General features: G+C 32.5%; 1 protein-coding gene and 1 long non-coding RNA gene across 2 annotated transcripts; one reads left to right on the top strand and one right to left on the bottom strand.

Annotated features, from left to right (window-relative positions):
* The first annotated feature begins 1,802 nt into the window (after positions 1-1,802).
* Positions 1,803-4,179, top strand: LOC120092662 (large ribosomal subunit protein eL30-like). Its single transcript, XM_039050808.2, has 6 exons — positions 1,803-1,902; positions 2,001-2,050; positions 2,133-2,238; positions 2,359-2,460; positions 3,367-3,435; positions 3,888-4,179. Exons 2-6 carry the CDS (start codon positions 2,030-2,032, stop codon positions 3,926-3,928), a joined length of 339 nt encoding a protein of 112 aa, XP_038906736.1. The 5' UTR covers positions 1,803-1,902; positions 2,001-2,029; the 3' UTR covers positions 3,929-4,179.
* A 5,304-nt stretch (positions 4,180-9,483) lies between these two features.
* On the bottom strand, positions 9,484-11,443 carry LOC120092512 (uncharacterized). The gene is made up of 3 exons (XR_016525090.1): positions 10,928-11,443; positions 10,631-10,833; positions 9,484-9,731 (listed from the first exon to the last, which is right to left on the bottom strand). It is a non-coding gene; the product is annotated as an uncharacterized LOC120092512 (long non-coding RNA).
* Between the last annotated feature and the right edge of the window lie 2,013 nt (positions 11,444-13,456).

Raw genomic sequence — 13,456 nt, 5'->3', positions numbered from 1 at the left:
CTATATTTAGTTCTTCTTTTCTCTAGCTAGAATTCACATCCTTCCCAGAACCACCCAATAATGACACATGAAATATTAATTATTCTCCTTTTATGCTTTATATTGTTTATTTTTTAATTGAGAATTAAATAAATGTGTTTTCTATTTATTGTTTTATATTGCACGTCTTCATGTCCTATGTTTTTTTTTCGTTTTCAACCTAATCTTATTTTTCACTGTTGTCACGCTTCCCAATTCTATTTCAATACTGCTTTTAACATTTTATTTAATCCTGATTACATTCTAGCTTCCAAGTAGATTTTAGTTCTTCACTTCTTGATCGGCTAGCAATTTTTATAAAATAATTCTTGAAATATATATGTTTTTTGCTTATCTAGATTTCACTCTCATCGAGCCACTTAATAACACAAGATAATTAATGATCTTATTGTATGAGTCATATATAAATTTTATTTTAATTATATATCATATGTATTTTAATTTTATTAATCCATATATTTATTGTTACTTTGACTTCTTTCAATAATTTAAAATTTTATATCAAATATTTACAAATTGATACTCAATGAATAGTATATCCATTCATAATTTATATGTCATCTAAATATTCGGATTCAAACAGATTCTCAAACATATACAACATAACTTATTTTATATCCATTATGAGACAACTTAAAACATTATATATAGAGTTTTAGGTACTATCCCTTTAGTTATTTTTATTTTAATGTTATATATTTATTATTTGTATTCAATATAAAATTTAGATACACGTGTTATTTAAATTTCACATTCTAACTATAAAATATAAAATATAAATACAAATGTAAAATAAAAATATATAGCTGAATTTGTATCTTCTTAATGGTTTAAGGTCCCATTAGTTTCTGATTATTTTTGTTTTTATGCTTTCAAAAACAAAAACAACAAGGAAACAAATTTAATCGTGTTTAGTATACTTATTTTCAAAAGCAATTTCAAAAATACCCTTAAAATAGGCCTTTTTCAAAACAATAAATTGTCATTTTTTTGTTTTAAAAAATTATGAACACATAATACACTTTTTGCAAAACACATTTATGTTAGACTCCACAAATTGCAAATTAAATATCTTAAAGAAGATGAATATACTTACTACTGATTTAATTGATGTAACATCTTATCAACATTAATCCTACATATTTATTTTCTTTTACTTCATCTTCATGAAAATTATTTATATTATTTTCTCGGGAAAAATTTCTTTATTTTCTTATATATTTCGTCATTTGTATTTTAACAAATAAAAAAACTTTTCTGCATCATGTAATCTCTCTATTGTTTTTCTTTCCCTTACTAACAATGAAAATTCATAATAATAACAAAAGGTTATAATAATAAAATAATAATATCATTCTCTAGAATTAATTTCACCAAACCCAAATCAATCTTCTATTGTATTTCAAAATTTTTAATTGAACCGAACATGTTTTTGGATATTGTGAAAAAGAAAATTTTGTTTTTGTTTTCTACTAAATTCTTGATCTTTTCAAACAAATCTTCGACCTAAATTATTTATTTATTTTAAAAAAACAGGTTAAATTATCTTTTCTCAATTTTTTTCAAAATTAAAAGAGTTAAAATATAACTTCTGATTTTTTGAATTATTGATTTTTTACTTTGTATGAATGAGGGGCTACGTTATGAGTAAAGATTTCATACGGCGCCGTTTGACTTATGATGAAACTCATAACATGGGATGGACGAAAAAAAGGGTAAACCCCATTATTAAAGTAGGCCCATTAATATCTCAATTGGGCCCAGAAAAAGCCCAGTTGAATTAACATTGATAATGTTATAAAATTATAAACCCTAACTTCACTTCCCTCTTTGCAGTCCCGCCACCCCTTGTAGTCGTGGAAGGTATCATTCAAACCCTAATTTCAGACATTTTGTACATTCAAACCCTAATTTTTCGATCGTCGAAGATCTCTTATTCTTCTATTTCATCTTTATTTTAGTGATTTTGTACACATTTTGAGCAGCGACGATGGCGCCGGCGAAGAAGACTGTAAGTATCAGTTAAATAGATGTTGCAGTTCCAATTACTTTATGGATACTGGTTTTGATAATCTATGGTGTTGTAATTGCAGAAGAAGACTCATGAGAGCATTAACAACAGGCTCGCCCTTGTTATGAAGAGCGGCAAGTACACACTGGGTTACAAAACCGTCCTTCGCACTATCCGCAGTTCCAAAGGTTTTCATCCGTGTCCTTCCCTTAGCAAGAAGCCTTGTTGCTTATTAACGATGGCGCTTGATTCAATTTTAGGTTTTATTCTGTATTTTTGACACTATATTTCGATCTGTGAAAATTCAGGGAAGCTTATTATTCTATCGAATAACTGCCCCCCTCTGCGTAAATCCGAAATTGAGTACTATGCAATGCTTGCCAAAATTGGAGTTCACCACTATAACGGAAGTAAGTTTCGTAGGGACTCTGCTTGGTTACTTGGTTGTTTATATTTCCAATTGCAAGCACGATTTTCCTGCTTTATAACATTTTGGAGCTTCGTATGCACGATTTCAGATATATGGGACTTGACTGCTCTCCATTTTTGGATTGTATTATTACATCTTTCATTATTATTATAGAATAAGAAAAACAGGTCATTCAGTCAACTCTGTATTAGATGTAGCTTTTTGCATAATCTGGACAGAGTTTACTGTGTTTGTAATTGTATATTTAAGTAACTTGATCAATTAGGTAATGTCTGGGTATTCTGCCACGAAGAGTGTTCATAATGGGCTTTCCACGTTCAAATAAACTAATATTTCACTGTCTAGTTTGTCCTTATAAAAATCTTTGTAGAACTATTTCCAAAGTAGGCGCTTCTTGCATACTAAGAAGCAAGATGAAGATGCAACACAACATAGACATAGGGACATATCATTTTTTTTTTGTTGGGAAGATCTAGGACACAATCACGAAGAAAACATGTTTATTAAAATTTACATTCAACGAATTTAGGGTTATGCAGGGAGGTTCTGTAAAATGTTTATGCATCTTAGTTTCTTACTTTTCTATTGATTAGCTACCATTGTCTTCAGCAATTGTTTTGATCTTGGTATGTTGCCTATTGAATAAGATAGGTGATTTGCTTTCTTTGGTAGTAATTGGTTTTCTTTGTAATCATATTTATATTGGTCAACCAATTTAATTTTTTCTCATTCCATTTATGCTTCTTTATTTTAAGAATTTGTCAGTAAATTAGACCTGTATGCTTGATTGTTTTGCTTTGCTTCTATATATTTTCATGTACGTTTATTAGTATGTTTTGTTTCTTCTGCCTCATTTATTATTTCTGTTATTTGGGTGTACATTTAGGTAATGTTGATCTTGGGACTGCTTGTGGCAAGTATTACCGTGTTTCCTGCCTCAGCATCATTGATCCAGGTACTACAAATTTGTTATTTGGTTGATGAAATTTCGTTTCTATGTCATCATGGTGGTCCTTAAGTTTCAGTTCTTGAAGTTTGCATCAAAATTTTTAAACAAAAATTTGATGTAATGGCATTTGTTTTTCCTTTACTCTATGGGTTAATTTCTTTCTGGGACTAGGTATTTTCTGTGGACTAGGTATTTTCTGTGGACAAGTGTTTGAGAGAACATATATAGTCGGGTGTTGGGTATTGAAATAGATCTAATTTTTTTCGGCTAAAAGATAAATAAAAAACAAATTTTTTTCTAATAGAATTATTGAAATTTAAAAGCTACACTTAGAAAGTTGAATAAATCAGTCTTAAGTTTGTATATCAAAATAGAAATAGTGAAACATTGAGTTGCCTTGTACTTCGTCTTTTAATGATTGGTTTTACGAAGTCACCTGCCATTATATTCTTTTCCAGGTGATTCTGACATTATCAAATCGCTTCCCGGTGATCAGTGATTATTGTCATCGAGAGCGTTAGTTTTTTTTTTGGCACCTTTTCTCTTCAGCAAAGGCCAGAATTTGCATTTATTTTAATATGTCCCCAGAATAGCCACCAAGTTTATGCATTAAAATTGTTATGTTAATAACCAGATTTTGTCAATGTCTTTGATGTTTTATTTAGTTGAGACGTGGCCTTTTGTAGAATGTTCAAGTAGTTTTACAATTGATAATTCAGAATCTCCTCGCCTTTCGGATTGGCAATGCAACTACGTTTTAGTTACAAGATTGTTGTAGTTCAGCAATGAGTAGGAACTTTTCGTCATTTGATCCAAATGCCTTCTTATGTAGGTTTGATTATACTCGGTCTAATTGCAAATTTTGATTTGGAGGAAGTTTGAAATTTATCTCTATGATTTATAATTAAAATTTAATCTATGATTTATAAATAGAATTTAATTCTTCCAGTTTGAACAAATCCTCACAAATAGTGACGTTTTATCAATTTACAGGGATTTAATTAAACTTTGAAAACTAAGGAGTTAAACTCATAACTCTTTTTTTTAAACTATAGGAACCAATTTTATATTTAAATCTCGTATTAATTGCTTAATCCATGTAAGCATGTGTTGTTTCATCTAATGTGTGACTCATTTTTCTGACAAAACGTTTCTTTATGCCGTAGAGATACTCACCTTTTGGGCTTTTTTTTAGTTGAAAATTTGGAATATTTATTTATTTTTCTTGGAAAATTGGATAATATAACAAAATTTTAGATTTTGTTTGAATATTTGGTGGAATTAATAAGATTTTTGCCAAATCACACATACCGTAGACTGAACACTGTTTGTATTTCAAAGATACCCTCAAAACAGAACCTTTCACTTAAATTTAGATACATTACATATCTTTTTAATCTTTATCTATCTAAATTTATATATTCTAATTTTCAAAATCTCATTCATTTTCAATTTTCTTTCTCTTGTTCTTCTCCTTTTTCGTCGTCTTCCCATAATACGGAACACATTGCTTATCGTGAAATTGAGACCCACCATTGCAGGCAAATTACTGATGGTGTTTATCTGAGGGTTTCTCTCTAAACACATACCTCAATGCTTATTGCTTTTCTTCAATTTTTTATAAATTGTTCTTAATTTCCCTTTTAGATTGTGGACGAAAAGTTTGAGATCTTTTCAATTTTATCACCTTTTAATCTTGTGATTTTGTTTCGACATGAACGATAAGGTGGTTTTACAAGTCTATAATTTCTTCCTTTTGTTTCATACTACAAATTTTCAAGAAAATATTTTGAAATTATGCATCTTTTTAAGGAGTTTATAATATTTTAAAGGGGTTTTTACGTAAAAGGCCTAAAGAAAACTCTATATTTCATAAATGTCTTGAAACTTGATTTTTTTTTCCAAATATGACTTTTAGGGTTAATTTTGGACAATTATACCTATTTACACGAGTTTTCCAGAGAAACTTGTTTCGTGGATTTGAACTTCGTATTTATATTGATTTTGGTATAGCAAGTACAATCTTTAATATATAATTCTTTGAAGCTTTCAAAATAAACTATAATCTTTGAGTTGGTTGATCTTTTTGGATGATCGGTTCTTGGGCTTGTATCGGTCTTTGAGCTTGATGATCTTCTTGGACAATCGACCTTTGGCTTGTTGATCCTCTTAGATGATCGGTCTTTATGATCGACCTTTTGGCTTGTTGATCTTCTTGGATGATCGGCCTTGGGCTTGATGATCTTCTTGGAAGATTAATGTTTGCACGAGGCTTCTAGAGAAACTTGTTTCATGGAGTTGAACTTAAGTTGATGTTGGTGTTGTGGTTCGATCTCTAGTATTTGATCCATTTATTCTTTTTCGATTGAATGCGTACGCTTGATGTATAGAAGCGGAGCATGAAGATGTATAAAAGCGGAGCGTTGTATAGAAGCGGAGCATGAAGAGGTATAAAAGCGGAGCGTGTAGATGTTCTTAAGCTTGGAATCTTGGAAGAGTTTCAAGTGTGATCAGCTTCAGGAGTTAGGGTGTCTCTGATTGTTGGGAGAATTCTTTCTAAGTCTTTTGGCGTATAGAATTGCTCTTCCACAAATGAGGAGAGCTCCTCTATTTATGGAGTTCTTTGATAGGCCTTGGACTTAGTTGATCCTTGGGCCTGATTAGTTGGACTTGGGGCTTAGTTGGTCCATAGGTCTGATTAGTTGGACTTAGGTTTGATTTGACATTTTGGTCAAATTCAACCATTTTTTGGTCTTAGTAAGACTTCAACCCAAATAATAATGTCAAATTAGGTCAAATTAATCTTATTTGATTCAATGGTCATGATGAAACAATCAGAATTTGTCTTCAACTTCAATTTGGGACATATGCCAACTCCTAATTGGTCCCAAATTCAATGATTTGGAATTTCGCATGAATGGGCAATTTGTGATTGGTCCAAAATTTCTCATTCATCAATGCCCTTTTTTATTTATTTATATCCGATTTTTATATATTTTTTTCCCTATTTTCGAAGCTACTTTTATGATGGGGAGAAAAAATACATTTACTATAGAGAGAAAATACATTTAATAAAATTTTTCTCATTTATCAAGTGGAGAGGGAAATTACATTTCTTGTAATTTTTCTTTCCATTTTCCAATTTGACAAAAAATGCGTTTAATGAAAATTTATTTTCTATTTACATTGGTTTCCATGTATCAATTTATTATTATTTTTTTTACGAATTAATGGTTATTTTAAATATACCTTAGAATTTTTTGACAGGTCCATGATTATTTTAAATATACCTTAGGACATTTTGTTAGGTATTTGAAAATATTCTAACAAATATATGAAATATACTACAGTTATAGAGATTGACTCAATGTTTGACATAAATCATAGTATAAACCAATATATGAAATATACCACAGTATATAAATCTAAATAAATTTCATTTACATCACAGTATATATAACATAATACATGAAGTCTAAATTAAAAAAAAACACTATCGTTTATATCAACTAAACGAATACATATATCATAGTATATATCAAATTTTCTACCGAAGCTAAAAAAAGTACATATATATCACAATATATATAAATAATAGGAAAAAATAAAACTAAAAGTTGAATCGGGTCCGCCGTTCGTTTGCTCCAAGTTCGCCTTCGTCGTTCATTTACTATGAGTCCACCGTCGATGTTCATTTGCTCCAAATCCGTCATTGTCGTTCGTCCGCTCCGAGTCCACCATCGCTGTTCTTACTGTCTCGTGCTCGCCTCGTCGCTGATGAAGGATCCCAAATTGAAGGGAACCGTGAGCGGCAGATAGATCGTCCAAAATCAATTTTTCATTGAATATAAATTTTACAGTAAATTAAGAACAAAATATGCATTTACATAAATTATAACATGATTTAACAAAAGAAAAAACTTAGGGTTTCAAAAACCCTTACCTTTGAAGACTTTCTTCAAGAATCCTCGAATAGTTCAAAAACCCTTACCTTTGAAGACTTTCTTCAAGAACACCTCGATCAAGAGCACGAACATTACCAGAAAGGCTTCTTCGGTATTCTCAGGTAGAGAACCCAGGAGTGGTGGACTCTGACTATTTTGGATTGAGGGAATAAAACTTGAATAGAGAGGAGGAAGAGTTGAGATTGTTCACCAACAATTCAAAACTCACAGAACGATTATCTCTTTTCCTCAATCTCAAATTTTGATGATCAGATTGTCGAAGAAGAAGACTCTCTCCTATCTTTTAAAAAACAAAATAACACAACCATCAACTTATATGGGTGGAGAGAAAAGAGTGGGAGAGAATTGTAACTCCCTCCCTCATTTTTATTTAATATAAAATAAAAATGATATTTAATATAGATAAATATAAATATGACAACTAACTTATCATATTATATATATATATATGTTATATCAAATATACCTATAGATTTAATATTGTATCACATACGATATAACCTATAGTTTCTTTTATCTCTTATATGACATTAAATATAACTCACATTTATATTAAATTTAACAATTATGAATCATAGTTATATTAATAATATTTGAATCTCATTCAAACATTTATGTCCTCTCAATTAATCTATAATGTATCAAATGCATTATAATAATTATATCACATATAATTAAAAAAGAACTTAATTATATCATATATGATTAAATCCATCTATTAATTTGAACAATTCAAATTAATCCAAAAATTGATTCTCATTTAATCCTATTGAGCTACCAAGGGGATCTTATGGACCTGTAGCTTGAAGCTCCAACGGTACATGAATAACTAATCAAACTCTTTAATTAAATTATTCACCATTTGTTAATTGTCGGACACTCCACTAAAGATCAACAACTGCACTTTTCACATTACAAATATATTTCTATGTAGATATAACCAATCAACAATACGATAACCCTTCACAGATTGTTCGTAAGTACAGCTAGGCCAAAATTACCGTTTTGCCCCTGTAGTTACATTTAACTCTACCATTGATCACTCTAATGAACAATATATCATAGTCCAACTATGACTAAACCCCTTTCGGCCAGGAGAGGGTATGGTGCCACATTGTTTGAGCCCCAGAATCAACCCTTAAAGAATCGATTTATCTACTTACCCCAACCTTGGGGAATAAGTAAATTCCTTCTTGTGTAGCTGTGTTCCCAACTCCCCAATCAGACGAATCCCCAAAATGGTAGGCTTGTTGAGTAGGAGATTTGGCAACTCTTACCCATACAAATCAAAGGACTGCCCTCATAGGCAGGAGTTCATAACTCACTTAAGATTCAAGTTATGTACCTATAGTCATACTTGTGAAATATAAGTAGTTCACAACTCACTTAAGATTCAAGTTATGTACCTATAGTCATACTTGTGAAATATAAGTCTCTATTATGAACGACGTTGTATAATGAGATTAAACATTTCATGGTCTGATCTTATAAAAACTCATTTGGATAGAATATCCCCGCTCACATGTCTGTACATGAATGATCAGGATCAGATCATTTGTAGCACTTTACAATAATTGTAATACTTATAAAGCGGGTCATACTCGTAGTGTCACATGATAAGGTACCCAATCCTATCAATTTACTACAGACCATTTAGGTTATCACTTAAACATGATCCACCAGTATGTCTCTATATACATGTTTAAGTTACAAGATAACCTTGGATGTTAGTTTATTAGTTTGTGGTTAATACAACAAAATATATGAAATAAAATATCATATATTTTATTAAATAGACAATGAGTTTGTCAATACATTTACAAACTATATAACTTTAAGAGATTTAGGGCATCAACCCCAACAATTTCACCCCACGACATCCATTTCCCGCCTATAACTTACACCATTGGAAGGAGAAAAGGGAGGGAGAGAGAAGGAAAAAAGAGAGGGAGGAGGAAGAAATGACCTTGATGTTGGGATTGGTGTAATGAGCCGACCCCCTAGGACTTGAGTTAGGCCGTTACTAAAATACATGCATGCATGAAACGTAAAACGACACTCTTTTATGATGAAATAAATGCTAAATAGATAAGGGGAGTTCAAAAGTTCTTTATTAAATACAAATGTTAAAAACACTAATAGGGTACCCATAAATCGTAAAGGTTAATAAATACATATGAAAAAAAATTCTTAATAATAAGTTTCAAACATCAAAACTAAACATTAGAAGAAGCATGAAAAGAACTCTAAATCGCATGATGCGGAAGCGTAAAAACTAGTCACAGTGGCTCGGTTACGAATTCCGCTTATCCATCGCTGGTGCATCTCTATCCTTACCTGAAACAACGACATGAGAAAGATTGAATATAAAATACTCAGTAAGTAACCCCACTACTGGGGTCAGGTTAGGGATCTATGTCCTCTAGACATCCACCTTTGGCACATATACACATGAAACAAGAAAGAGACTGAGTCCTATCCTACTATAGTTAAGTATGCCCATTATCTCTGGTGAATCCCGAAGGAGACATAAACTTTTGAATCCCGAAAGAGACACAAACTGGTGAATCCCAGAGGAAACACAAACTGGTGAATCCCAAAGGAAACACAAACTGGTGAATCCCGAAGGAAACACAAACTGGTAAATCCCGAAAGAAACACAAAATCTAATGGGCATCTAACTAATTAGTAAGGACATTCACACAGTCTCATCATCAAAAGCATCACCGTACGAATCTATGACATACATATAATCCTCAATACCATGGCTCTACCACATACACATATACCTCAACATCATGATTCTACGACATATATGTATACTTTAACATCATAGTTCTACAACATACGTGTATACCACAGCATCACCAGATCAAATACAATCATATGGAAGCACATACCATCTCATACTAACATTCAAGTGTTTATGTGCATATTTAAATAATTCAGATCTCGTGCCAGAACATACTCTGATTCAGATCATACTATCAATTTATCATGCTAACATTTTGCCATAACATACATTTATCATGCTAGCATACAACTAAAGCCTGGCCCGTGGACAGTTCCACTAGTAAGATTACTTACCTTAATCGAAATTTCAAAGATAAAATTAGACAACCAACGATGACAGCGGTTTGAAGTAACGGCCCCAACATACGAATACAACCATTAAATTTCAGTCCAACATTAATTGCGAAACCTCAGATTCAAATCCAAAATACCCAAAAGCTTACCCCAAGAACTTGATCAACTACTACCAAAGTCCCAATGGATGACGACTTGGAACCTTAAAGATATAAGGGTTTAGTCAACATTTAATTCAGTAATCAAAACATGCCCACAAACCAACAACAAGAACCATAACGCTTACCAAAACTCTTGCCGAACAATCTCGAATCCGCTGGACAGCCGCTTCTGTAATTTTCCGAGCTCAAATCTAAAATCAAAATAATGTGACTAATTTAATCTTTATTCCAATTTAGTGGGCATCCAAAAATCCTTCAATAAACCCACCACAAAATAGATCTTACCAAATTCCAGATTCCGGCGAAAACCCACATGGCAGTGGCCGACTGGCGAAAATCGATGGACACCAGTAGAACTAAGAAGCGGACAATGGCTGGACTGGCGGCGTGGCGAAGGGTCAGCGGTGGAACTAGACGGATCGAGCGACGCGAGGGTCTGCCGGGCTAGACGAAAGAGTGGCACGCGGCTGCGAATGACGGCTCCTTCGGTTCTGGCTCGAAGCAGGCGGCGGCGACTTAGACGGCCGGCTCTTCCAGCTGGGCGAGCTCGGTGTGACTCAGTTGGACTGCTCCTTTGGCTGGGCGAGATTGGTGTGACTCAGACGGATGAACAGAGAAGGGTATGAAGGAGTCGCATGGCGCGGTCTGAGGTTGCCGAAGGGAGAATCGGCAGCGCAACGGACGATTGGAGTTTGGGCAGTGAGGGAGGCGGCGACGGAAGAGATAAAAGGAGGGTGGGGGTTCTTTTTGCGAGAGGAAGAAGGAGAATGTTTGGTTTTTAAAAAAGATAATAATAATAATAATAATAAAATAATTATAATTATAATAACTAAAAAGGAAATAGTATAATTATAATTAATTCATTTCCTTATTCTAGTTTATACTATTTAATTCTTTTCCTTTTCAAAAGAAAATTAATTCCTGCCATTAATTTTCAAATTGAATTTCAAAATTGAATAATTTTCATGCCAACACTTAAATTTCCGCACTTATACTTGAAGTACAAAATTCCAAAAATGCCCTCCAACTAATAACAATTATTGAAATTTCAAATAATAACGTTACTGAAATTACATTATTATAAAAAAATGTGCGGAGTGTTACAATTGGTGTCCTAATTCTTCTGGTAGTCTTGCAGTTTGTAAACACTTTGTGAACATATTGTTATTAATAAAATAAGTGTTATTTTATAAGCATTTACTCAATCCAATAAACTAAGATCCGTGGTTATTTCATGTAACAAAGCATGTATGTGGAGACATACAAGTGGATTATGCCTTAAGTAATAACCTAAATGGTCTGTAGTATAAGGATAAAGGAGGAATACCTTATCTTGGTGATACTACAGATACGACTCGCTTTGTAGATGTTACAAATGTTGTAAAGTGCTATAAATGGTCTGATCCTTACCATTCATGTGGAGACATGCGAGTGGGGGTATCCTATACAAAGAGTTTGTATAAGACCAGACCACGAGATGATTATTCTCTTTATATAATGTTGTTGATAATTGAAACTTACATTTCACTAGGATGACCTAGGTGACATGACCTTAATCCTGAGTGAGTTGGGAACTCCTGCTCATGAGGGCGGTCCTTTGATTTGTATGGGTGAGAGTGGCCAGATTGCCAACTCAATAAGCCTACCATTTTTAGGATTTTTCTGATTGGAGAGATGGGAACTCAGTTACACAAGACGGAATTCACTCATTCCTCAAAGTAGGGGTAAATAGATAAATTCTCCCTGAAGGATTGATTCCGGGTTTTGAACATAGTAGCCATACCCTCTCTTGGGAAGAGAGGACTCAGTCATAGCAGGATTACGACTTATTGTTCATTAGAGGAATTAGTGGTACTTAAGAAGTTAGATGTAACTATAGGGACAAAACAATAAATTGGCTTAACTGTACATTTGAGCGATTTATAAAGGATCATTGCACTGTTGACTAGTTATATCCAATGGACATAGAAATATATCTGTAGTGCGAAGAGTGCAACTGTCGGTCTTTAGTGGAGTGACCAATAGTTAACGGATGATGGATCTCGTGATTAAAGAGTTTAGTTAGTTATTGACATACCGTTAGAGCTTCAAACTACAGGTCCATAAGGTCCCCTTGGTAGCTCAATGAGTTCAAGTTGAGAATCAGATTTTTGGTTAGTTTGAAGTGTTCAAATTAATAAGAGGAAATTTAATTATATGTGATATAATTGATATGATATATTAGATATATTAATTGGAGGAATTAATATAAATATGATTTATATTAAATACCATAACATAGAAGAAAAACTATGGTTTATATGTTTCATATGATGAAATGTTAAAACTATAGGTTATAAATATAATATGATAAGTTGGTTATCATATTTATTTATAATATATTAATTATATGATAGTTATTCTTTTTCTTTAATAACCGATTGAGTGGAAGGTTATTGGTGAAAGAACTCTTATTCAAGAGTACCTACAAGCAGAAGCAGATCTTTCCAATTCATTGTGACAGAATTTCCACATATACATTCAAACATACTAATATGCATTCATAATGCTAAATTATTGACATGCTCAAAAGAACAATAAGTAAGAGATCGAAAGATCATACCAGTTAAAGACTTATTCTTCATAGTAAATCTTGCTTTTGCTGAGACGGTAAGCTATTGCTCAGCAAAACCCAATCGTCTACCTCGAACAGAAGAAAACGAGGATGGTACCACTACTCAGAGCCCTCAGTATTTTTGGAGTGAGAATCCAAAGGGTTGGCTTTGTTCGGATTTGGTAGAGGGAATGAGGAAGGGAGATCGTACACAATGATCA

The sequence above is a fragment of the Benincasa hispida genome, chromosome 12 (assembly GCF_027475165.1).
Source record: "Benincasa hispida cultivar pf3 chromosome 12, pf3_genome.v1.1, whole genome shotgun sequence".
NCBI classification, from domain to species: Eukaryota; Viridiplantae; Streptophyta; class Magnoliopsida; order Cucurbitales; family Cucurbitaceae; genus Benincasa; species Benincasa hispida.
Note: the sequence above shows the minus strand (reverse complement) of the source record. Positions and strands in the feature narration are given on the sequence as shown.

Bases quoted from the DNA above. Each gene is read 5' to 3' on its own strand.
- LOC120092662 (XM_039050808.2), top strand. From the start codon at position 2,030: ATGGCGCCGGCGAAGAAGACT. The intron at 2,461-3,366 runs GTAAGTTTCGTA...GTGTACATTTAG, and splicing joins AGTTCACCACTATAACGGAA to GTAATGTTGATCTTGGGACT. The intron at 3,436-3,887 runs GTACTACAAATT...ATTCTTTTCCAG, and splicing joins CCTCAGCATCATTGATCCAG to GTGATTCTGACATTATCAAA.